The following is a 26,303-nucleotide window of genomic DNA, read 5'->3' as shown; positions in this document are numbered from 1 at the left end:
CCAACATCTTATTTGCCTGTAATTCTAAACTATATCCGGACTCCTTTGCTCAGGTCTCTGCTTGCCAGCTATAGCCAACAAAAAATCCTATCATTCTGTGTCTACCGAGTGTTTACAAGATGTCCTGGAGGAAGCATTTGGGTTCAAAGCACAACTTCAGGACTTATCAAACAAAGTATAATGTATGGCACCTATTTGCCAAAATATCAGGTGACTTCGCAACAGTCAGCTGACCTGCAGAAGTGTAACAGACGGCTTTGGGTCTAGCCCAAGATATATAAATGAGCCCAAACTAAGGTGTTCTAACGAAACCACTGGGCTTAAACCTCCAACTGGAGCCAACTGCTTTCAAGGAAGACCATCTCAGCGGAAAGTTTCTCACAACTTAAGGATAATTCTCCACTTCAAACTAGTAGCATGAACAACAATCCATACGTTTCTGGTTCAAGATCAGCTGTCCTCTCTCTGCCCCTGTGATTGAAAGAGCTGATAGCAAGTCTGATTTTGTATTACGCGTCAACAGTGTTATTATAACACTTTAACTCAGTGGGTGCCTGAAAATGCTCTCTCAATAAATGGTGGTATTTATAATGAGCCCAGACCCCACGCTGAGCAGCAATGAAACAATTTATAGGCCATATGGAGAGCAATAATCTGCCACTTTCACGCACACAACGAAGTCTCCCGAAGCAGAGTCAACTCGCTGCACATCCACCGATTAGCCAACGCATAGCAACTGCCAAGTCACAGTTGCGGCACTATGTGGAAATGCATTTGACCTCTTCCAAAATGGCTAAAATATTTCGTTTAAAAGCATGAAAGGACTGGGGGGGGTGCTTGAGACATTCTACAACATTTATAAAATAAACATTTCCATACGGCCCGTCTCAAGTCCAAGAACAAGACAGGTTTGTGACAGCAGCGGTGCAAGAAATGAGCCAGGCAGATTTTGGAAATTACAGTGAGAGAGAAAGCAGTAAGACTGGCCTCTGTGGAAGATAAAAAGGCCTGAGATGAAGGCAGTCCTTTTTCGTCTGTTTATCCCTGTATTCACCATTTTTGGGGAAGTGGGTGGAGATGGATCAAGCCAGTGTGTTGGCAGCATAGCTAGATCAAAAGGGGGAAAGTTTGGGCAGGATTTTGATAGGAAAAATTACAACACACAGTTAACTCATCAGGCAGACAGTGGACCCCTTCAGACTGGTGATTTTTTTTTTTTGCAGGCAACACGTTGTGGCACAATAATAGTGCATTAAAGGTGAATTTATACCGGACTGTCTGCTTTATGAGTCGTCCATAGGAAAGGTCTTGTATTATAGCACAACAAAAGCAGAACAACCCTGCCGCCACCCCCAAAAAACTTTAGTAGACTAAGAAGTTACAAGATTTCAGCAGGAAGTTTATGGGGAAAGCATTGTTGTTGGAAAGAAAGCAGTATGCCCACCTCAAAAGGTTTGTAGGTAAAAATAGTATTGAAAGCAGGATCTACTATATCTGCCCTGGTACTACAATGAGATCATCAGGTGGCAGCTGGTAATGATCTTGAAGAACGTTCTAACTGACAGGCAGGGTGGCCACATAAACACTGCCACAAAAGATAAAGAGATTTGCATACAACCCACATATGTGTGCTATATAAAAAGATGAAGAAATTTATCTTCCTGGTTATTTGAAAAAAACTGACATGTATTTAAAGGGAAAATAATATCATAAGTGCAGAACTACCATAAAAACCATAAAGTACAATTTAAGCACTAAATTTAGAATAATGGCAGAGCTATAGCTAGAGGCTGTTGCCACTTACCCCTAGGGAAGTCATCTGACTGTCTAACTGCAGTGCCGACCCAGCTGTGAAAACTGAAACTTTTGATATTTTGTCTCTTTTGATGTCAACTGCTTATTGCATTGTTAATAAACTTATTGCAGTGGACAAAAAAGTACCTCAGAGTGAGTCTAGCTTAAATACCAAGGAAGTTTTGATTTGGGAGTGGTGTGCCTCATTTAAAGTCAATTGGGAGAAAATGCAAATGGCTGACTCTAGCAAGTTTTAACAAATTTATCGTGAGACAGTTTTCATGCCCCATCCTTAATGTTGGTATGCAACTGTTTGCAGTTTTATTCAGCTTGTTCTCATGCTGGATCCAAGGGCTCCAGTAATCTGTATACATGCTGTCACGATTGTTTAAAGAAAAGGTTAAAAGAACAAAACCTAAATAGCATACATTAATTAAAACAAACATTTTAAAGACAGGAGCTAATGTAAACCAGCCAACTATTTTCCACCCAAGCTGCAGTTGGTGCTTGTCAAACTCAGCCTTGGTTTGCAAACACCAAGGACCGTTCTCTGAATAGTCATCTTTTGTGTACATATTTCTTACAGAACGGTCTAATGATGTCGTTGTCAGCTCATTGCTGCAGTTTTTTCTGTGTTGCCTTCCTGTGGGTTTCTTTTGGGGAAGGGAACCTGATTTGTGGCAGCTTTTTTGTAACAAAATACAATTGCACAAATACAATGCAAGCCTTTTAAGGGCTTGTTTGCTCTTTCCATGTAGGTTCACCCCGTTTAAGGAATGTCATGGGTGGAGAAGGTTAGCAAATTGCAGTTACTCCAGTGTCAGTTTCTGTTCATGCCAGGGGAGTCAACAATTATTTAATTCCTACTTTTCATTCCATTAGTTATCTTCCTTTCTTTTTCTTAGTAGCATAGCACTACTTTATTATTTCTTAGAAAGTGAGACGCAGACAGCAAGTAAATCCCGCCCCCTGCAGAACAGAAACTGACATTGGGACAATTGAGGGGCTCCAGTGTGAAAGTAAACTTGGAAGGGCCAACTGGACTTTCTCGATTGATTCTCAAATGAAGAGACAGGTGATCATGGAGGAGCTTTCTGAACCACTGGGTCAAAAGCTAAGGGAAAGTACGGACTGTGATTTTAAGATCTGGCAGTGATTTAGGAAAGTCCCTTTCACCTCAAGCTACTCGACTCAGCGAGACAGAACAAAAATATTTGCAGCTGTAAATTAGGTCATTTTTTACATTTCACTTCTCTTTAGCACAGTTCTAAGTGCAGCACTTCCCCCCACCCCACCCCACCCAGCCTCTGCCTTGCAGATTTTAAGTATAACAACAGGAAGAGTTTATAAGGCTGTCATGCGGTAACTGAAAGGAGATAGAACATCTCAGGTTGCTGAAGAAGTAAAGCTGAAAGGCCACCCACGGTTGAGAGGTCTGGATCCTAGTTTCAGTTTGCTGTGTGTGCCTGGTCTTGCTGTTTATCTATCAGAGTTTCCCACACTTGGGTTTCCAGCAGTTTTTGGACTACAATTCCCATCATCCCTCATCTTTGTAGCCCAGCACAGTCTTCTTTCACTGGCAGTGGCTCCCTGGCACCTTGGTGTAGAGCAGTGATGGCCAAACTTGGCCCTTCATCAGATTTTGAACTACAACTCCCATCATCCCTAGCTAACAGTGGTCAGGGATGATGGGAATTGTAGTCCCAAAACAGCTGGAGGGCCAAGTTTGGCCATCACTGGTGTAGAGGTTCCTTTCGCATCGCCTGCTCTCTGATTCTTCTAACTCAGGTGTGAAGAATCTGTTGCTCTCCAGGTGTTGCAGAACTACAATACCCACCATCCCTTGCCATTGGCCATGATCGCTGGGGCCTATGGGAGTTGTAGTACAGGAGCAGCTGGAGAGCTGAAGGATCCCCACACCTGTCCTAACTGGGTTGAACTTGGGACCTTCTTCATGCAACAGCTGAGCTATAGCCCCTAGTCCTGGGCCAAATATTTTGATCCTTGTCAAGTAAGTGGAAAGGTCCTGAAAGTTGTTTTCGCTATCTTATGGGGAATGGGAGAAATTTTAATATTTAAATGTGTTTTGGAGGGGAGAGGGTTATTAGTTTGTTCTTGTTTTTATTCTGTATTTTGTGGGTGTTTTTTAGTGTGTCTTTAGGTTGTGAACCCCCCTGAGGTCTATGGATGGAAGGCAGTACTGTATACAAATTTAATAAATAATAATAGTAATATTTTAGAGGGGTGTTCCCATATTAGAGGAAGTGTCGGAGGGTCTCACACTCTTTCCTTGCCTACAAAGCAGTCTTGTTGCTGCTTTAGGAGTGGCAGCAAGTAAGCACTGTGGTAGCAGAATGGGCCGTTGGGAATACCTGCTACACCATGATGTAACATCATTCCTAGTGATGTTAAATTCTCAAGAATAATCTTTTGGTGGATATTCTCGAGCATAGTCTCGATTAATGATAATATAAAGCATATTTGTTACCAATGAGCAATAGTGCTGAACTGCTTAGAGAAGTTCTGCCACTTTTTGAAGCTGCAGCAAAGCTGGGTTGTTGTTGTTTTTTAAAGTGAAAGACTGTGCTACTGTGTGTCTGTGTATTTTTGGCCCAGCATAAATAGCATTCCCAGCGTGGATGCTATTTCTGGACCCTTACCTTGCGCCACAGGTGGATGCAGTGAATGTTTTCACAAGTGCTCTCTCACGCACGGTAAAAGCATTATACAGTGGTACCTGGGGTTAAGAACTTAATTCGTTCTGGAGGTCCGTTCTTAACCTGAAACTGTTCTCAACCTGAGGTACCACTTTAGCTAATGGGGCCTCTCGTCGCCCCCGCGCAATTTCTGTTCTCATCCTGAAGCAAAGTTCTTAACCCGAGGTACTATTTCTGGGTTAGCAGAGTCAGTAACCAGAAGCGTCTGTAACCTGAAGCGTCTGTAACTCGAGGTACCACTGTACTGTCTGCATGTATGTGAACATTGTTCATGTGAGACAGGCAGGGTTCATGTGAGACAGGGTTTTTTTTTTTTAAATGGTACTTGATGCCTGAGCTTGGAAGCCCAAGCTATGACTCCTGAGAAGTAAGCCTTTTCATTTTTGCCTTGCTGTCAAATGTTACTCGGTTTGGGGTGTGCTTCCCTTCCTAGAATCATAGAATCATAGAGTTGGAAGAGACCACAAGGGCCATCGAGTCCAACCCCCTGCCAAGCAGGAAACACCATCAGAGCACTCCTGACACATGGTTGTCAAGCCTCTGCTTAAAGACCTCCAAAGAAGGAGACTCCACCACACTCCTTGGCAGCAAATTCCACTGTCGAACAGCTCTTACTGTCAGGAAGTTCTTCCTAATGTTTAGGTGGAATCTTCTTTCCTGCAGTTTGGATCCATTGCTCCGTGTCCGCTTCTCTGGAGCAGCAGAAAACAACCTTTCTCCCTCCTCTATGTGACATCCTTTTATATATTTGAACATGGCTATCATATCACCCCTTAACCTCCTCTTCTCCAGGCTAAACATGCCCAGCTCCCTTAGCCGTTCCTCATAAGGCATCGTTTCCAGGCCTTTGACCATTTTGGTTGCCCTCCTGTGGACACGTTCCAGTTTGTCAGTGTCCTTCTTGAACTGTGGCGCCCAGAACTGGACACTGTACTCCAGGTGAGGTCTGACCAGAGCAGAATACAGTGGCACTATTACTTCCCTTGATCTAGATGCTATACTCCTATTGCTGCAGCCCAGAATTGCATTGGCTTTTTTAGCTGCCGCGTCACACTGTTGGCTCATGTCAAGTTTGTGGTCAACCAAGACTCCTAGATCCTTTTCACATGTAGTGCTCTCAAGCCAGGTGTCACCCATCTTGTATTTGTGCCTCTCATTTTTTTTCGCCCAAGTGCAATACTTTACATTTTTCCCTGTTAAAATTCATCTTGTTTGTCCTCTTTGTTTCCTTGCTGTTTTCAGCTGGAACTTGCATTTGTCTTATGCTCACCCAGGGTGGGGGAATAAGGAGAAGGTGAACTCTCTTTACAACGCCTCCCTGGTAACTTGTGCTAGTGTGTGACATAAGGGGTTAATTCTGTTTTTGGTCCAGACTGATTGGCTGGAGGTTCGAGTCAGTGGGGATTCAGTAGTCGGTGACGAACACATTTGGGATTTGACATTTGGAAGAATTGGAAAGTAAACTGGTTCCAGGGGGTGCCAGCTCCTGGGGGTCGAGCCCTTTCCGGGTCCCCTATATTTTGGGGGTAGGGGCCAGGGAAGCCCATGTTCCAAAACCACGGTGCTGAAGAATGGGACCCAGCATGGTGTCAGAGCATCCTCCCATCAGTGGCAGTGCTAAGAGGAGGCGGAGGAGAAGCCCCCAGCCATTTAGGCATGTGGCTGCCACTTTTGGCTCCGCCCCCAGCTCCTCCCAACATCCTGACATCACATACACAGTGTTCCCCCCCCCCCCATTGCCTCCACAAGCTGGTGCCTCTGACTGGTTCTGATTGAGTTTCCCTCTTATGAAGACCTGATCTAAGAACGACAGTGCTCTCAGTTTAATAATAATAATAATAATAATAATAATAATAATAATAATAAATTTTATTTATACCCTGCCCTCCCCAGCCAAGACCGGACTCAGGGTGGCTAACACCAGATATAAAATAATTGATTAAGATATAACTTAAAAACAAGATTAAAATACAACATTAAAATGCAGGCTTGTTTCAATAGAAACTCAAATCAAAAACTTTTTGGGATGAAAACGTCAAATCTTCACCAATAATAATAATAATTTATTATTTATACCCCGCCCATCTGGCTGGGTTTCCCCAGCCACTCTGGGCGGCTTCCAAAAAAACACTAAAATACAATAACCTATTAAACATTAAAAGCTTCCCTAAACCAAGGCCAACTATTCAGACTGGTCCTACTTGGGCCAGAAAAAAGCCAGGGAAGTCCCCAAATAGGATTTGTCCTCCTGTCATACACTGTTTTGTTCTGTTTACCCTCTCTCTGAAGTATTATCAGTTTCCTTATTCTCTGGACTCCCGTCTGTTTTATTCTAGTCTTGGCTAACCACTTGCGCGTAAGACAACTGCAGGTTCCTGCTCAAAACGACAGGAAAACAAAGAGGTAGAGTCACACTTCTGCTAGCGCAATTCAAAAGCGTGGCCAACGCACTGTATGGATTTTCTGTTCTTTGCGCATGCCGTTCCATTGATCTGTTGAACACAGGAGTCTCTGGGTGGGCTTCATAATTATGGCCTAGAGAGCAAGATTGGCAGGCATAGAGTGAGTGTGAAGGTTTTTTTCCTGCAGCAATATAATAAATGTGGATTGTTCATCTTTCACCACACTGCTAGAGTGGCAGAAATGAAAGTATCAGAGCTTAACTGATAAATGGGAAACTGGAAAGGTGCTGGGGTGGGAGGGAATAGTAGAATCATGGAATTATAAGAATTGGAAAGGACCCCAAAGGTTATCTAATCCAACCTCCTGCAGTGCTGGACTCTCAACTAACCCCACCCATCTGACTGGGTTGTTAAGACATCAACTCAAATTTAACAACACACTTAAAGAGATGGTGTGTACAGTCATACCTTGGGTTACAGATGCTTCAGGTTGCGTTTTTTCAGGTTGCGGACTGCCAAAACCCAGAAGTACCAGAACGGGTTACTTCTGGGTTTCGGTGGTAGAGCATGCACAGAAGTGCTAAAATGTGGTTTGCGCATGCGCAGAAGCGCTGAATCGCAACCTGCGCATGCACAGACGTGCCGTTGTGGGTTGCGTATGTGCATCCCACACAGATCACGTTCACAACCCGAGTGTCCACTGTATATGTGTATACAGTGGTACCTCGGGTTAAGAACTTAATTCATTCTGAAGGTCCGTTTTTAGCCTGAAACTGTTCTTAACCTGAAGCACCACTTTAGCTAATGGGGCATCCCCCTGCCGCTGCCACGCAATTTCTGTTCTCATCCTGAAGCAAAGTTCTTAACCTGAGGTACTATTTCTGGGTTAGTGGAGTCTGTAACCTGAAGCGTATGTAACCCAAGGTACCACTGTATGTGCAAAAACAAAATGAGGGCTGGTTTGTGCCTCAATTCTAAAAGATGTGGACTCTGTGTGGGTGTGGCAGAATTCTGTGTGGATGCCCAGGAAAAAAAGGTTAGAATGAAGTATGGTGCAGAATCCAGCTTCCTTTAAAATCTATGCATTCGGTTTTGCTTTTTTAAAAATAAAATTAAAAAAATCAGGTCTCTGGGTCTTATGACAGTGTTTGCATGTGCCCTGGCAGTGCCTGCTGAAATCTCAGCAGCTAGAAATTGGCCAACCCAAATTGCCAGTGGTTTCCTTGCCAGCATTGCTCCTTGTCCCTTCCCAAACCAGTACAAATTACTGCAGCTTGCACATATTGCAGAATCCAGCTTAATTTCTGTGACCCTACGCATCTTGGAGAATGCTGGCAAGTGATGTCCATATTGAGTTCCATTGATGAGTGCTTTTATTGGGGAACTTAAATATATATCCTCAACACTCCCAGTGAGGGTGGAACTATTTGTGCCCTCGAATTTGGGCTATTTTGGGCTTCTTTTTTCCACACTGGCCTTTCTGCTGAACAATAAATTTTGCTAAGAAAAAATATCAAGCCAAAAACGCAGAGTTGCTTCCTGCACACATACGCTCTCTATTTTGGTAAAGCTTCCTTTTCCTGTTTGGTTACAAGACCTAGTGTAAACTTTCAAGTTAAACTGCTCGGCTTACTTCATGTTCTGCTTTGTGTAACGTGGTGAAGTTACAAGGACGACATGTTTTAATGCAACAGTTGTGCTGGACAGATCGCTAGTACTGTTCTCCCCAAAACATAATACCAAGTTATTTCTGTGATGGCAGCGAGGTAAGTGCTTGGCAACTTTACTGGGAATGTATTGCACTGATTCACTGGAGAACAATAGTCCTGTTTTATATGAAGCATAGGGATTCATATCTGGTAGAGAGTAAAAAATGAGTGGGGTTCATTTGATGCAAAGGTGTGTGTGTGTGCAAATAATGACACACATGAGATTGAGATCTCCAAAAAACTGATTTGTTGGAACAGCGGTATAACTGCTTCGTTTTATGTCTGCATTTGTGAATTTCAGTTGGAATCCATTACAGATATGATCTCTTCTACCTCAGTCTTTTTCAACACACAATGCAGGGCTGAATGGCCTTCTGTTTAAGTGTATATGTTTTCTCTAACTTCATTATCTGTTTTGCCAAATGCTGTTATTGCTTTGGATTTGGAAAATGCACAGAACTGTTAACAAACTTTACAAAGTTACAAACCATATAGCCTTCTGTTCTGAATTAAAAAACGCAATCAAAGTGGAAGGGACTAAACTTGCTGATCTGGTTAATCAAGTAAATTTACAAACCTGGAGAAGTGGCTTATTTCCATGTGAAAGTTTATTCTTGGCTCTGATCCACGAGCGAGTTTATTCATGACACTGATTTGAATGATCTGTCTACATCTTTTCAAGCAATATGCTTTAAGATCAATTTCAAATTGTGTGTAGCATAATTAAGAGTTGAAACTAAAGCAGTAAATTTGACTAAAAACTTCCTTAATTGGTTAGTGTACTGTGGGAAAGCTCTCTTTGACAGTAGCAGCTGGTGTTTCCAGCAGCTGCTGCAGTTACCCATTTGTTCACCTTCCCACGGACAGGGCCTCCCACCTTCTTGGATTTGGGTAGTAGAGAGGAACAAGGAAATTACAGGTACAAATTTCATTGTACCTTCTTCCTCTTGTTCCAATTGCATGAAGAAGCCAGGTGCTTTCCAAGGAAGGAGCATGGTGGTGCTAAGACCAGTTTTGAAGCAGGGCTACTTGACTGTTGGAATTGGTCGCTGCTACAATCATCTGAGGGCTTCCCACCATAAGGAGTCTCCAGTTCTGGGCATCACAATTTAAGAACGATATTGACAAGCTGGAACGTGTGCAGAGGAGGGCAACCAAGATGGATAAAGTGTGTGGAAACCAAGCCTTATGAGGAATGGTTGAGGGAGCTGGGTATGCTTAACCTGGTAAACAGTAGACTGAGAAGAGATATGATAGCCATCTTCAAATATCTCAAGGGCTGTCGCATGGAAGAGGGAGCAAGCTTGTTTTCTCCTGCTATGATTCACCAAACAGATTGCCTGGAGGAGCCCAAAATCTGATGAAGGAATCATAGAATCGTAGAAGGGACCCTGAGAGTCATCTAGTCCAACTCGCTGTAATGCAGGAATCTCAACTAAAGCATCCAGGACAGATGGCCATCCAACCTCTGCTTAAAAACATCCAATTTGAATGCATTGGTTTGGGCCCTAGTCTCTGTAGCAGGAGAAATGAAGCTTGCTCCATCCTCCATGTTTTGGTTCACCACATTTCTGCATCAGTATGATTTACCGTATTTTTCGCACCATAGGTCGCACCGGACAATAGGACGCACCTTGTTTTAGAGGGGGGAGAACAAGGGGAAAAAATTCTTCCGCTCTCTGCCCAGCGCCCCTTCAGTGAAGCGGCAGGAGGCGCTGCGCAGAGAGTGGGAGAATTTCCCCCCTCTTGTTTTCCCGCTCTAAAACAAGGTGCGTTTAAGGTGCGTTCAGGCGGCTACCTTGGAAGCCTGGAGAGCGAGAGGGGTCGGTGCGCACCGACCCCTCTCGCTCTCCAGGCTTCAGGTTCCTTTCGACCAGCTCTTTGGGGCTGGCGGGGGGGAAGCCCACCACCAGCCCCAAAGAGCAGGTCAGGGAGCAGCGGAAAGGTGCAGCAGAGAGGCTGCTGCCATAGTCACGCGTCACTTCTCCAGCTGGGAGAGGGTCCCGGGCTATGGCTTCTTTAGCCCCGCGCGCGCTCTCCCGGCTGGAGAGGTGACGCGCGCCCATGGAGGCTCCTGCCATAGCCCTGCTTTACCTCTCCAGCCGGGAGAGGGTCGCAGGGCTATGGCGTCTTCGCTCCATAGGACGCACGCACATTTCCCCTTCATTTTTGAAGGGGAAAAAGTGCGTCCTATAGAGCGAAAAATACGGTATTTATTTATCTATTTATTTATTTTGAATTCCTCACGGAAATTCAACAGGATTTTAGTAGCCATTTATCCTGACATGCACCGTTTGTATGCAATTTTAGCTATTGTACACATGTTTTGCAAGCAGTTCCCCCTCACTGTAATGCATTTTTGTTTTCACCAAAATACGCTTTTAAGAATTATTATTATTTATTAAATTTATGCACTGTCCCCTAAAGTCTGCATTAAATTTGGAGAACTGCAAATTTTGAAGGACGGCTGTGTTTCAGCTTGCGTATTGTTTTGCAGAGTATTTTAAGAGACTTGAGTGAAGTAAAGTATGAACTGAACCGAATTATTCCGCCTTCCTCAGCTACGAAGGAAGAAATTGAGGAAGTATGCCCTGAGAATATGAGGGCAGCACACGGAGATTCTCAAGGGCTTTATGTGTGCAGTCGCTCAAAATGTCGTAACGGTTGAGTTTCCATTTATATAACACTTCATGTAATTCTGATAGCAAGGGTTGTGAAGCTGATCATGGTTACCCCATAGGAGATGCCAGGAAGGAAATGGAAATTTACTGAGAAATTGTAATTTATGCAGGTTCAGTTGAGTGTATGATGGAGGTGAAATCTGAACCCAGGGCCCTTTGATTTATAGCTTAAGCTCACAAATAAACATTTCAGTACAGTGGTACCTCTGGTTAAGTACTTAATTCGTTCTGGAGGTCCGTACTTAACCAGAAATTGTTCTTAACCTGAAGCACCACTTTAGCTAATGGGGCCTCCTGCTGCTGCCGCGCCACCGGAGCCCGATTTCTGTTCTCATCCTGAAGCAAAGTTCTTAACCTGAAGCACTATTTCTGGGTTAGTGGAGTCTGTAACCTGAAGCGTATGTAACCGAGGTACCACTGTAATGTTGTTTCAGTGGTAAGGGGGGCAGGGCTCTTTTGGGGGTAAATTTGTGGTTTTACGTTTGTTCTTACCTTCCTTTAGGATGATGATGATTGGTTATTATTATTTTGCTTTGTAGAGGAAATGTGAGATATTTCATGTATCTTGTGTTGGCATGTTGATTTTTTTTTCTGGTTTTCAGTGTTTGTGTTTTGTTTTTGTCAAGTCACTTTGAGACTTCCATTTACTGTAAAAAGTGACTGGCGAATGAAATAAATAATATAAATACTTGAAATAAACAAGATAACTGGTGTGAATGCAAAAGGAGAGCTTCTTTCCCTTTGTGCCCGTGGTGGCTGCGTGGGGTTGCTGCTGTTTGCCAGATGTTTTTATGCTTGCGCATAAATTGTTCAATGGCAGAGGATGCAGGTATACTAGCAAAAAAATGTATTTAAAAAATACTGAGAGGGGGAAGATGGAAGGTGGTCTTTCTATTAAAGTATTTCTTCCCCCCTTTCATACTCTCCTGCACAATGTCTCTGTTTTTCTGGCACCCTTCATGGGCCCAAGATTCATTGTTGTATTGCTTGGCTTTTTTTCTTTAAGTACTTCCAAATTTTCACTGTCTTCTGGTGGGATTCTGTTACATGCTGACAAATGCAGGTTGCACACTAATAGTTGATCGGGAGGTCTTGTGCAACAAAAAAAGTTCCCCAAATGAATGGAGTTTTCCCAGTAAGAGAAGTCACAAAGCAAATGCACTGGAAAGTGCACGCTTGCTTTGACACAATATCACCCAACCTCCTCACAAACTGGAATGTTGTTGTTGTTTAGTCGTTTAGTCGTGTCCGACTCTTTGTGACCCCGTGGACCAGAGCACGCCAGGCACTCCTGTCTTCCACTGCCTCCCACAGTTTGGTCAAACTCATGCTGGTAGCTTCGAGAACACTGTCCAACCATCTCGTCCTCTGTCATCCCTTTCTCCTTGTGCCCTCCATCTTTCCCAACATCAGGGTCTTTTTCCAGGGAGTCTTCTCTTCTCATGAAGTGGCCAAAGTATTGGAGCCTCAGCTTCAGGATCTGTCCTTCCAGTGAGCACTCAGGGCTGATTTCCTTAAGAATGGAATGAATATTCATTAAATAGCCAGTGTCCTCTAAACTCGCTTCAAACAGATTGCAGGATGCCTTCCTCAGGGGGGCTCACCTGGCACCTTCATTACATATGTAATAGGCACCAGGTGAAAACATTTCTCTCCAACCAGGCTGATTAACATTCTATGACTTATTAAGTGTGTTTGTGGGAGGTTTGTGGGATTATTGACTTATTTTTGTTTTATTATGCATTTTGTATTTTGTTTCTGTTGTGAACTGCCCTGGGACAAAGGGTTGTATACATTTTTATTTCATTTTTTAAAAACAATAAGAATAGCAGATCAGAATAAAAGCTCAATAAATAGGAAGTGCTCTTTCTGCTTCTTACCTGGGGAATACTTTTTGGTTTCCCTCCCTCCTTTGCTTGCTGGTGGCCTGTTAAGATAATGAGAATTTGTGTGCTGGATTAATCTCCTTTTACGCTTTCCCGAGGAAGGCCTGACGGGCACCAACACTAAGATCTTTGTGGCACCAATTAAGGCTTTCCTCTTGTCTCACCCCCAGACATGGCTTCCTCTGTGCACAAAATGTCCAGCCCCTGTTGCAGGATTTGTCGTGCCAAATCACGATCCTGGATTTGCATGATGTCAGGGCGGGATAGAGGGAGAAAAGGAGAAAACGGGTTGCACAACGCCAGCGGCCATAGCATGGGAGTGAGAAGGCAGGGACACTCACTAGTGGTGGTTTGAAACCACAGAAGTTTGAGGAAAGCAGGGATGGAGGAAATGAGGGACATGGTGGTTTTAAGCGATGGCAGAAGTCTGAGTAAACTGCCTTCATGTTATTGGCATCTGTCTTTCTCAGGAGACAATGAAGAGGTGCACCTTTGGGGGATGAAGTCAAACTGTTGGAGAATCTCATGCTCTACCAACCAAGTTAAATTGTTGACTTATACTTGTTAATAAGTGGAAACACATTTTGCCCTCTCCAAAGATTAGCGTTATGTTAGGTACACTTAAAGAACCCCCTTAAATGTTCCCTACAACCGCAGCTGCTACTTTCATGAATATATATAATGCATAGAGTCGTACCTTGGTTATCAACCGCTTAGCTGCTGAACAAATCGGCTCCCGAACGCCACAAACCTGGAAGTGAGTGTTCTGGTTTGCAAATGTTTTTCAGAAGCCAAACTTCCGAAGCGGCTTCTACTTGAGTGCAGGAAGCTCCTGCAGCTAATCAGAAGCTGTGCCTTGGTTTTCGAACGGTTTCGGGAGTCGAACGGACTCCCGGAACGGATTAAGGTCAAGAACCAAGGTTCCACTGTATGTTCATTTCACGTTCGATCTATTTGGAGTGAGCGGTTTGTGGCAACAGACCTGTGGCCTCTTCATGTGCTCTCACACGAACCTGTTAAGGGTAAGCAGAGCAGGGCGACCACATATGTCCTGTGCAAAATACCATGTCTTTTTTTTTCTTTTCACAAATGGCTAAAACTGGTTGAGGTTTACTGTGGCTCTTTTTACTGGCCTTTTCAAGCGCAGGAGACGTGTCATAGGCCTGTGACTTCCTCTAGGCTTGGAAGAAACAACAAGAAGCGATGTGAAAATATGATCTTGTTATTTCGTCCACTCGCATTGGTTAACCGATAGAAAGTAGACCTGCTAGGTCTGGGTCCTCACTATAGTGGTGTGGAAAGAACCCACATTTTCAGCTGCCTCTTCCTGAACTGCAGGGTTTCCTGGTTATGCTTCATTGTGGATTGCCCCTGTTGTGATAAGTGAAGTCCTGTGGTCCAATGTGTGTTCACCTTGGAAGTGAAGACACTTCATTGTTGCAGTTACGCAGTTTTCCATGCACCTGCTGACACGACTTGTGTGGCTGGAGTGAACCCAAATGTCAAACCATCCTAGCCTCTTCAGCACTGCAGAGCTGGCTGCACTGCCTTCATATATATATCTCTCAGCTTTTAAAATGCCAGCACTATTTTCAGAAAGAAAGCAATATCAGCAACACAGGCAGTTTCTGTGGAGGACCTCCATGTTTCCCCACTTTGCCTTGTGGCATTTAAAGAACTACTGACCCTTTTAAAACGCAGAGATGTTCATGCAGCCGCCATAGTACTGTAGCGACTGCCTCTGGGCTTCTCGAACCCCATCATTCTGCCCGGACACTGAGATCCAGCTCCGAGGGCCTTCTGGCGGTTCCCTCACTGCGAGAAGTGAAGTTACAGGGAACCAGGCAGAGGGCCTTCCCGGTAGTGGCACCCACCTGTGGAACACCCTCCCACCAGATGTCAAAGAAATAAACAACTATCCGGCTTTTAGAAGATATCTGAAGGCAGCCCTGTTTAGAGAAGCTTTTAATATTTTGTGAATCATTGTACAGTGGTACCTCGGGTTAAGTACTTAATTCGTTCCGGAGGTCCGTTCTTAACCTGAAACTGTTCTTAACCTGAAGCACCACTTTAGCTAATGGGGCCTCCTGTTGCCGCCGCGCCGCCGGAGCACGATTTCTGTTCTTATCCTGAAGCAAAGTTCTTAACCTGAAGCACTATTTCTGGGTTAGCAGAGTCTGTAACCTGAAGCGTATGTAACCTGAAGCGTATGTAACCCGAGGTACCACTGTATTTTAATATTCTGCTGGAAGCTACCCAGAGTGGCTGGGGTATAAATATATTATTATTATTATTTATTATTTTATTATCATCATCATCATCATCATCTGTGCACTCATAACTTGCAACGTGTGGGCAATGCTTGCCTTTCTTCCTCCCTGAACACCCACCCTTCAGATTCTATCAAGGGTAGGGAGATGCACAAATACTTAGGGGATCTTAAAATGTAGTTAGCCACTCAGAAACCTTGCGTGTGCAGAAGGGCTGTGTCTCTTCGGCAGAGCACATGATTTGCATGCAAAATGTCACAGGTTCGATCCCCAGCTGGTGGGGCCGGGAAAATCCCCTGTCTAAAACCCTGGAGAGCTGCTACCAATCAGTGTAGACAATACTGAACTAGATGGACCGATGGTATAAAGCAGCTTTCTCTGTTCCTGATTCCTATTTTTGGCGCTCTATGGTTTGTTAAATCAGTCTCTTCTGTTCTGTACGTGAGGAAATGACGCGTCTTAAATATGAGGCTGGGAACAGGCTTTGAGTTATTGCGAAAGTGCTCAAAGGCTGTGTGTCCAATGTGACGGCTAATATTAGCTGCAGCTACAACAGGTTTTCTAGGATCGTCAGCTGATTAAAGAATGTATCCTGCGTCTTTTTTTACTGATTGGTCACTCATTCGTGAACCAAGTAAAGTTGAATAAATGCACAGGTTACTAAAACTTCATTATAGGTGCCGTTATAAAACATTGGAGGAAATATATGATAGCATTTCAATTAATAAACCAACGTTATTCCTCTTCTAGAGGGAAGGATAAGCTTTACAATCTTTTCCTCGTTTGTTCCCCGCTGTAAAGCCAAAATATTCTCAGATAATAAATGAGCACACTAACTTGCATCACCACCATTTATTTATATTTGATTAAAAGGACCTTCCCTCTTCATTCTGCTACATGTATTATTAAAAAATAAATAAATAGAATTTTCAGTTCTACATTTCCCCCAGTAAATTATCCACCTGTGGAAGAGTACATTCATCAACTTCCCTTCCCCTCCTTTTAATTTTCTCATTATTCCTCCATATTCTATTCCAACTATTTACATATTACTTCAATTTAGATTATACTGTTGCATTTACCTTAATCCTGCTAGGATTTTCACTTGCTTGCAGTTATTTTCCAAGCATTCCACAAATATTTTCCATTCCTCTTTATAAACTCTGTCTTCTTGTTCTCTTATTCGGCTGGTTAGACCTGCTAACTCTGCATACTCCCATCATTTTAAGCTGCCATTCCGCCATCTTTGGGACCTCTCCAATTTTGGGCTAACAAAATCCGAGCTATTGTAGTTGCGTACATAAATATTCTGCAACATGTTATTGATGCAGTAATAGTGCATTAGTAGTTAATTTATACGCACAATTGTTAGGGATTTATTTATTTATTTATTTATTTATATATATATATTATTTCACCACAGTTATATCCTGCTCCATTGCATTGAAAACTTTAAGATTAAAACATTGGAGACAGTTATGGTGAGAAATTTAGTGCAGCAATTTCTGGAACACCACAGATGTCTCCATCCCTGTCTTTAGACCATTGGCCCATCTGGCCCCAGCATATATTCCACTGTGACTGACAAGAGATTTTCCAGAGTACCAAGGAGAGATCCACCTTTCCCAGTCCTGCCACCCAATATCTTTGTCGCTGAAGATACCAGCATCTGAACCTGGGACCTTTTGCATTCAAAACAGCGCAGTACTGCTGAGCTACTGCCAAATGTGAGGTTATGGTCTTTGCATGATGGATTCTACTTTGGTCCTTAATGATTTAGAGAATAAGAGGCACCACAATCCATCTCCTGCATCAGCTTGACTGGAAAGACTATGAGCTACAGCACTCTTCCACAGCTGTGACTCATTTATCACCAGATGTGCCAGCAGATGTATGGCCTCTGCTTAAACCAGCGCTACATCTCCTCCTCCTCCTCTGTAATGCCAGGGACTACAAAAATGCATTGCATTGCATCATTGTACTCCAAGAGTTTCCCTGCCTGCTCCTCAACTTTTTTGGGGTTCAGGAAACCTGGAATTTAATGATGTAAAATGACATTGCAAAAAACTCAGGCATCGCTGGCAGAAGGAGTCGGGCTGCTGTTTTGTTTTGTTTTTTGCAGCAGTCCTATGTCTGTTGTAGCATCTCGTTCTGGCCTCTGGGTTGGAAGAGATTATTGTGCGCCAAGTGTTTCCATGTGTTCTTAGGGACTGCCTTACCCGTTCATTCCATCCCTCTCCATTAATCACACAGCACACTACAGTATCCCTATTGTTAGGATGCCGTGTTTGGGGTTGTTCCAGTGGAAAACGTTACTGCAGCATTGTTTTTGCCCATTTTGAAGCTTTGGGAGAGAAATGTGTTCTGAGTGACTATCCCATTTCTGTGAACCAAAGCCCTTGTCAGCATTTACTAAAGATGCCGTAGGTTTTCCTAGTGCAATTGCCTAGGTTCCCACCTTGCAGATAAAAGAAACAAAAGCTGAATATTATTTTGAACAAGTCAGGTCAAGGGTCTCTTTGGTCCAGAATCCTCTTTCCAACAGTGGTTATTTCAGTTTGGAGGGCCACCTGGACTAAGTTGGTGCAAATGTTCATTCAGTGCTCATGACAACGCTGTTGATGTCATGCGCATTGGGGGCACTATGCCACCCAGTGGAAGTATAATTACACACGAACAGGAAGGTCTGTAGCTCAGTGGTAGAGCATCTGCTTTACCATCAAAAGGTCTTAGGTTCAGTCCCCAGCACCTCCAGGTTGGCTAGGAGAGACTCTGTCCGAACCCCTGGAGAGTCATTGCCAGTCAGTATAGAAAAGGGACGCGGGTGGCACTGTGGGTTAAACCACAGAGCCTAGGACTTGCTGATCAGAAGGTTGGCGGTTCGAATCCCTGCGACGGAGTGAGCTCCCATTGCTCGGTCCCTGCTCCTGCCAACCTAGCAGTTCGAAAGCACATCAAGTACAAGTAGATAAATAGGTACCACTCTGGCGGGAAGGTAAACGGCGTTTCCGTGCGCTGCTCTGGTTTGCCAGAAGCGGCTTAGTCATGCTGGCCACATGACCTGGAAGCTGTACGCCAGCTCCCTCGGCCAATAAATTGAGATGAGCGCCGCAACCCCAGAGTCGGCCACAACTGGACCTAATGGTCAGGGGTCCCTTTACCTTTATACAAAAGATTAAGCTAGATAGGCAAATGATCTGACTACCACATTTCATGGCAGGATGCTACTACTGCTGAGTCCTTAAAGGGAGGACTCGCGTGGAACTCACTAGCATCAATGCGAGTAGGAAGGAGACTTTGAAAGTAGGTTGTGTGGCTTTGCATGGGACTTGACCAAGGCTTCTTGCAGAGCTGAAATAGGGGAAGAGGGCACATATTGCCTTTTCAGAGTACTGATCCGATCTGAAACCATTCCTACCCTGATCAAACCAAATAGGCGTCTTCGTCTCCCAGGCGGAAAGTACAGTTTTGCAAATTTGAAGCCAGGAACCCAGCTGGCAGATCCTCCACATGTGATGTGACCAGTAAGCTTGCTCCTACCTTGAGAAATGAGTTGTCATTAACAAAAAAATTGATAAGGATAAACACATTGACATTCATATGTGGCACATTGAAGTTTATTTTTAAAAAGGAAACTGGCCCACCTCGAACTATGGTTGGAAAGAGAATATTGATTGCTGAGTTTCAGTTCTACTAATATGCATGCCCGTCATTTCAGCTGAAGGGCGCAGTGTCTTCTCTTATAGACATATATCATTTTTCATCCTGACAAGGGGATTGTCCAGACCTCACCTTGAAACTAGTCAGGTTCAGCAGTTGTGCAAGCTAAGTGCATCTTATTTGGTACATGAGAATGCAGACTTGGCCCTTCCTGGGTATATATAATGAATGCTATTGCCTTTTTTCCCATCGAGTGTTGCAGGTCCAGCCTACCAAAATTGAATGGTAGGGATAAATTTTTGAATTACACGTTCTTGATTATAGCCTTAGCAGCATTTACCAGGACGATGGTCAATTGCTCAGAAATCTTACTAATATTATTTTATTTTATCTTCCTGATATAACACTGCAGCAGTATGAGAATTCTTCCGCTGTTCTGAACCAATTCCAGAGAGAAGGGGATGATGGCTTCTGGTCTCAGCCTGTGGAAAATGCACGGCTGCGTGCGTATGGCTTGTGGAAGGGATGTCTCCTGTGGGTTGCAGAGTAAATGCTGCTGATTTGCAGCAGCTGCGTTAGAAAGATAACGCTCCCCTGCCAAAAAGAGAAAAGGCACTTCTGTTGCAGTCGGGCTTTAGAAGCTCTCCCTGTGTAGCAATCCAGGGAACTCTTTTAACGTTATGCTTCCCTGATTGTGGAAGCAGCTTGGGTTATAAGCTCTTTAAAATGAGTTAGGCATTGTGCTGCTGCTGCTGCTCCTGTCTTTAGTGAAAGTATGAAACGGCCTAAGCAGATCATGCCGGCACAACTTAAAAGGTTTGCTACGCTTGAGCTGCTTCCAGTGTCTTGCACAGGCCCACCCAATCTTCTGCTCTGGTTATTTACTACTTCTTCCTAGCACAAAGTGGCCTGATTGGTGTATCATCGCTTTGGTGGCATGGATAGCCAGTGAAAACCACATCTGCAGAGCCAGAACTCCACATTGCAGTTCGTCGGTTATGTGGTTGGGCTGGTACATTTCCATGCTGGCAGCCCTAATAAAGATACAAAAGGGAACCCTAATGCCGAATTGTGGGTTCTTCCAGACAACCTGCTTGTTTAGCATTCATCTTAGTTTGCTTGCAAAAGGTTACGCAAAGTTTGGTCTCTGTTGAGCTAATGTTCTGGTTTGCTTGCAGGGAGGTCATACGACAATTAGCATTCGTCCTGAATTCATCCTGAATTATACATCCTCCTATTAATCATTTTCCCACCCCATACTTTTCCGTTCAATACCCTGTCACTTCCTAACCTCAAAAAGTCTAGAGGGTTTTTTAGGATAGATCTATTGCCCCAGAGAGGGACGCGGGTGGCGCTGTGGGTTAAACCACAGAGCCTAGGACTTGCCGATCAGAAGGACGGCGGTTTGAATCCCCGCGACGGGGTGAGCTCCCATTGCTCGGTCCCTGCTCCTGCCAACCTAGCAGTTCGAAAGCACGTCAAAGTGCAAGCAGATAAATAGGTACCGCTCCGGCGGGAAGGTAAACGGTGTTTCCGTGCGCTGCTCTGGTTTTGCCAGAATCGGCTTAGTCATGCTGGCCACATGACCCGGAAGCTGTACGCTGGCTCCCTCAGCCAATAAAGCAAGATAAGCGCCACAACCCCAGAGTCGGTCGCGACTGGACCTAATGGTCAGGGGTCCCTTTACTTTTACCTTTATTGCCCCAGAGTGCTATAATCCACTTTAATTTCACAAACCTACATAACCTTTACTGTATTCATTTTGGTCCCTCCTACAAAATACTGACAGTGTGGAAGCAACCAAAGTGTTATGGTTATAGGTACCCAGGTGCACTGGACATCCTGTACTTGGGTGGGGGCAGTTTTCAAGTGTGGAAATAGTAAACCTTAGCTTCTTGCATCAATTTTTTTTAATCTCTCTGGGCTTCCCCCTAAAATTTTGGCCACATGGATGCCGTTGCTGTTGAGTATAAGCAATGGGGCCCTCTGGGATGCTCTGTTCAACCACCAGAAATCTTCCTGGACTGACCTGTGCCTACAACTGGTTGGTTCTGTAGTCTGTGTAATATAAGACAATTATGAGCATGAAGAAACTCTACTCCATACAGTGTTTGTGTTGTTGTTGGTTATAGTTTGCATAGTGGGAAATATTGTCATTTGTTTCAAAAGCACCCCACGTCTCAGAATGCAGGTTACACTATGGATTGTAAAGCAGTGGTGTTTCATTGGGTCAGCTGCAAGCTGTGAAATGCTAAACCAGTCCTCTGTCTACTGCTTCAACACCCTATTAGTGAGACACTTCTCTTGGACTAACTCAGCTAGGAGGAAGTGGCCTGGATCGTGGTGATGGTGGAAAACAGTGGGCTGATGAATAGTCACGCCTAGGGAAGCAGCAAAAATTTGCTTCAGTACATATTTAAAGTCGAATCTGCTTAATTTGTAATGTGTGAGTTGAATCTCTGAATTTTGCAATGCACTTCTCAAACCAAGTATTGTGTACAGAAATGCATCTGTTAGGGTAAAGTGTGCATAAAAATGTATATATTAGTGAAAATAACATACAGAAATTTTTTGCCTTGCAACAATGTGTATGTTAGGCAAAATTGCATACAAACACAGACACCCATACGTGAAATCTGCCGTAAAATGCTCATGAAGTTTCATGAGGACTTAAAAAAAATAATGCAGACTGCTGTGGAAATATGAAGAACTGAATTTAAGATTGGAAAAAGGAGAGGCGACCAGGTTTGACATATTAACTCACCCATATACACACAACCTCTTGCTTACCATTTTGGAGTCACTCCCACCACACTATTTAAATTTTATTAAAATGCAAAATCAAGCATACCAGAAAATCATAACCAAAAACAGGTATGACATATCAAAGCAGACCACTTCTTTAAAATTGTTGACTGAATTCACTTTCTAAATCATGGGTCTGCATCCACAACATCTTTTTTTTTTAAAGATATTTATTAAGATTTTATAAAATAGACAAGAATGTCAAACAAAAAAGAAAGATAAAAAAATACAGAAAAGAAAAAGCACAAAAAATACAATACAAAAAATGATTAAAAACCAATTAATTTTCCCAAATTTTAGAATTCTCATTATCTTGTTTCTCTGACCTCCTCACACCTCCCTTTCTTGTATTCCCATTCAAATAATTAATTCAGCAAATCCTTACCCTCTTTCTTTAAGTTTAGCTCCACGTCTCAACATATTTATAACTTTATATTATCATCCATTATCAATTCATTTTTACATATTCTTATTAACCTTGTTACTAAGTCCACTTAAATCCAATCCAACATCATTTTAACATTCATTAATTTTACAATATTTCTGCAAATAGTCTTTAAATTTTTTCCAATCTTCTTCCACCGACTCTTCTCCCTGGTCACGGATTCTGCCAGTCATTTCCGCCAACTCCATATAGTCCATCACTTTCATCTGCCATTCTTCCAGAGTGGGTAAATCTTGTGTCTTCCAATACCTTGCGATGAGTACTCTTGCTGCTGTTGTGGAATACATAAAGAAAGTTCTATCCTTCTTTGGCACCAATTGGCCGACTGCCCAGGAGAAAGGCCTCTGGTTTCTTTAGGAAGGTATATTTAAATACCTTTTTCATTTCATTATATATCATTTCCCAGAAGACCTTTATCCTTGGGCACGTCCACCAGAGGTGAAAAAATGTAACCTCATTTTCCTTACATTTCCAACATTTATTGTCGGGCAAATGGTAAATCTTTGCTAGCTTGACTGGTGTCATGTACCACCTGTATATTATTTTCATAATATTCTCTCTTAAGGCATTACATGCCATAAATTTCATACCGGTGGTCCACAACTGCTCCCAGTCAGCAAACATAATGTTATGTCCAACATCCTGTGCCCATTTAATCATAGCCGATTTAACTGTTTCATCTTGAGTATTCCATTTCAACAGCAAGTTATGCATTCTTGAAAGTGTCTTTGTTTTAGGATCTAGCAATTCTATTTCCAATTTTGATTTTTCCACCTGGAAGCCGATTTTTTTATCCAGATTATAGGGTTCCCTTATTTGATAATAATGTAACCAGTCTCGCACTTTATCTTTTAGTTTCTCAAAACTCTGCAATTTCAATTTGTCTCCTTCCTGTTCCAAAATTTCCCAATATTTCGGCCATTTGGCCTCCATATTGAGCTTTTTCTGAGCCTTTGCTTCCATTGGTGACAACCACCTTGGGGTTTTATTCTCAAGTAAGTCTTTATATCTTGTCCAGACATTAAATAATGCTTTCCTGACAATATGATTTCTAAATGCTTTATGAGCTTTGACCTTGTCATACCACAAATATGCATGCCACCCAAAAACAGTGTTAAAACCTTCCAAATCCAAAACGTCTGTGTTCTCAAGAAGCAGCCATTCTTTCAACCAGCAAAACGCTGCTGATTCGTAATAAAGTTTAAGGTCTGGCAGGGCAAATCCACCTCTTTCCTTTGCATCAGTTAGTATTTTAAATTTTATTCTGGGCTTCTTGCCCTGCCAGACAAATCTAGAAATATCTCTCTGCCACTTCTTGAAATAGTCCATTTTGTCCAAATTTTGCAATGATTGGAACAAAAATAACATTCTTGGCAATACATTCATCTTTATAACAGCAATTCGGCCTAACAAGGAAAGCTTCAAATTTGACCAAATTTCTAGATCTTTTCTCACTTCTGACCAACATTTCTCATAATTGTCTTTAAATAAATTTAAATTTTTAGCAGTCATATTAACCCCCAAATATTTTACTTTCTTAACCAATGTTAACCCTGTCTCCTTCTGAAACCTTTCTTTCTCTATCGGTGTTAAGTTTTTCTCAAGGACTTTAGTTTTTAACTTGTTCAACTTAAATCCTGCCACATGACCAAATTCTTGAATCAATTCTAATACTCTTTTAGTACTAGATTCTGGCTCCTGTAACGTCAATACTAAATCATCTGCAAAAGCTTTCAATTTGTATTGTTTAGCTCCGACCTGTATACCTTTAATCAAACCGTCCCTTCTGATCATGTTTAGCAAAACCTCCAGGACTGAAATGAAAAGCAGTGGGGAAATTGGGCAGCCTTGTTGTGTCCCTTTCTCTATCTTAAATTCCTCTGTCACCACATTGTTGACTATTAATTTAGCTTTTTGTTCTGAGTAAATTGCACTTATACCATTTTCAAACCCTTGACCGACCCCCATCCCCTGAAGATTTTTCTTCATAAAACTCCAAGAAATGTTGTCAAAGGCCTTCTCCGCATCGACAAAGATTAGTACTGCTTTAGTGTTAATGTTCACTTGCAACTTCTCCAAAATATTAATAATGTTCCTTGTATTATCCGACAAGTGTCTACCCGGGAGAAAGCCGGCTTGGTCTTTATGTATCTCTTCCACTAATACTTTTTTTAACCTTTTGGCCAAAATGTCTGCAAAAATTTTGTAATCCACATTCAACAGGGATATGGGTCGGTAGTTCTTAAGTTGTGTCTTTTCAGACTCACTTTTCGGTATAAGTGTAATATAAGCTTCCTTCCACGACTCAGGCGCTCCCCCCCCCCCCGCATCCACAACATCTAGACTGGTCCTAAGTTAGGGAGTGATATGCCAACAGCATGGTTCTGGGAAGATTTTGCAAAATAAATGACTCCTTCTTCACACTGAAAGGCGGCAGAATTGAAATGCTCTTTACAAAAGCTTGTTTTAGTGTTTATGAAACTGGCAAAAACACACTCATCCTGTCTGCTTTTGATGTCCTGCCCACACACTAATTTGGGTTGTGAAATTATTATTTTTAATGGAACATTAGCTGGCTTAATGCGCGCAAATGGGTTCTTATTGTTCCTTTGCATTCTACATTTAAATGCTTTATAATGGAATACTTCAAAACATAAATTATAAAGTTTGTAAAATATCACCATATCTCATGTCTTTGCTGCTTTGAATTTGCCAAAGACAGCCAATATTAGAACATTACACAGGGCCCTTGTAGAACTAAGATTCCAGCAGATTTCCCTCAGCATATTTAGAGGGGAGATGTCAGGGAATTCCCCATATGGATCACAAATATATATATATATATATATATATATATATATATATATATATATATGAATGCATGAATGCAATAAGGGTAGAGGACATTACATACTATCTGCTGATTTGCCCCCTGTATACAACGCCTAGAGGAAAATTTATATTGCCTATTCTTAATTGCCATCCAGGTCGATCCGCACAGGATCAGTTGAACTTCTCGCAGATAAATATCTATACATTACACAGCAGGTAGCCAAATTTGCAATGGCAGCCAAGAAGCTCCGTTCTAGCTATGCGAATGCACTGCAATGTTAAATTTTAATGTTGTAAATTTCTTTTATGCTGTAAACTGCTACAGTTTACGTTGTATGATTTTAGAAGTTTTCCTTTTATTCTCTGTCGTCCATTGTGTAGGCCTTTGGCTATATACAATAAAATGGACTGGTATTGATTTAGAACATTAGAACAAATAGCTATTACGGTGCTACAAAATATACCATTGTGCTAGGGTGTTACTTCTGTAGTTTACTTAGCAGCTGTAAAACTCTTCCCAGAATCTGTAAGAACCAGATTGGAGGCCCTTCTTGAAACTGGAGGATTTTCTCCAACCCAGTAGAGTGACCCAGTACCAAGGACTTGAGTTGGAGATGTGATAATGGCCAGCAGTGCTTCTACATGGCAGTTCCTGCAGATAAACTGCAAGCAGCACGGGCAAATTGAATGCCATTAGCAGAAGCCAATACAGCAGGACATTTAAACACACACACACATTTAAATGTACTAAATTGGGAAGATGAGCCCATGTCCTAGTGGAAACACATGTTTCTGCAAGCATATGACCACAGGTTCAATAACTACCGCCTCCAGTAAAATGATATTTGGTGGCATGCTGGACCCTGCATCTATCCGTCTGGGGTCTTAGAAAGTCTCTGGTGGTGAGAGTAGGTAATACTGGACAAACAGGATCAAGGGCCTGAACCTTTATAAGGCAAATCCATATGTGCATGGATGTAGAATCACAAAAATAACCAAACTTCTTATCACTTGCTCAGCATCTTGTAATTGTGAGAGTGGGCAACTCCTATTAAGTGGTCATCTACACAAAGCGGTTTTCATCATGCAATGTAAGTCAGTG

The 26,303-nt window shown here is 42.7% G+C and overlaps 1 protein-coding gene across 13 annotated transcripts in view; it reads left to right on the top strand.

The window, feature by feature from the left end:
• The window catches only part of EVL (Enah/Vasp-like), a 146,700-nt gene that overhangs the window by 51,170 nt on the left and 69,227 nt on the right, over positions 1-26,303 (top strand). Inside the window, exon 1 of one of the 13 annotated variants that reach the window (XM_053374047.1) lies at positions 8,559-8,679. The exons of the other annotated variants lie outside the window; for them this stretch is intronic. Coding sequence (XP_053230022.1) covers positions 8,669-8,679 — 11 coding nt within the window. The 5' untranslated portion in view covers positions 8,559-8,668. Of the gene's footprint in view, positions 1-8,558; positions 8,680-26,303 lie in introns of those variants that run through there. 13 annotated transcript variants of the gene reach the window in all.

Source organism: Podarcis raffonei, chromosome 1 (assembly GCF_027172205.1).
Source record: "Podarcis raffonei isolate rPodRaf1 chromosome 1, rPodRaf1.pri, whole genome shotgun sequence".
In the NCBI taxonomy this organism is placed as follows: Eukaryota; Metazoa; Chordata; class Lepidosauria; order Squamata; family Lacertidae; genus Podarcis; species Podarcis raffonei.
Note: the sequence above shows the minus strand (reverse complement) of the source record. Positions and strands in the feature narration are given on the sequence as shown.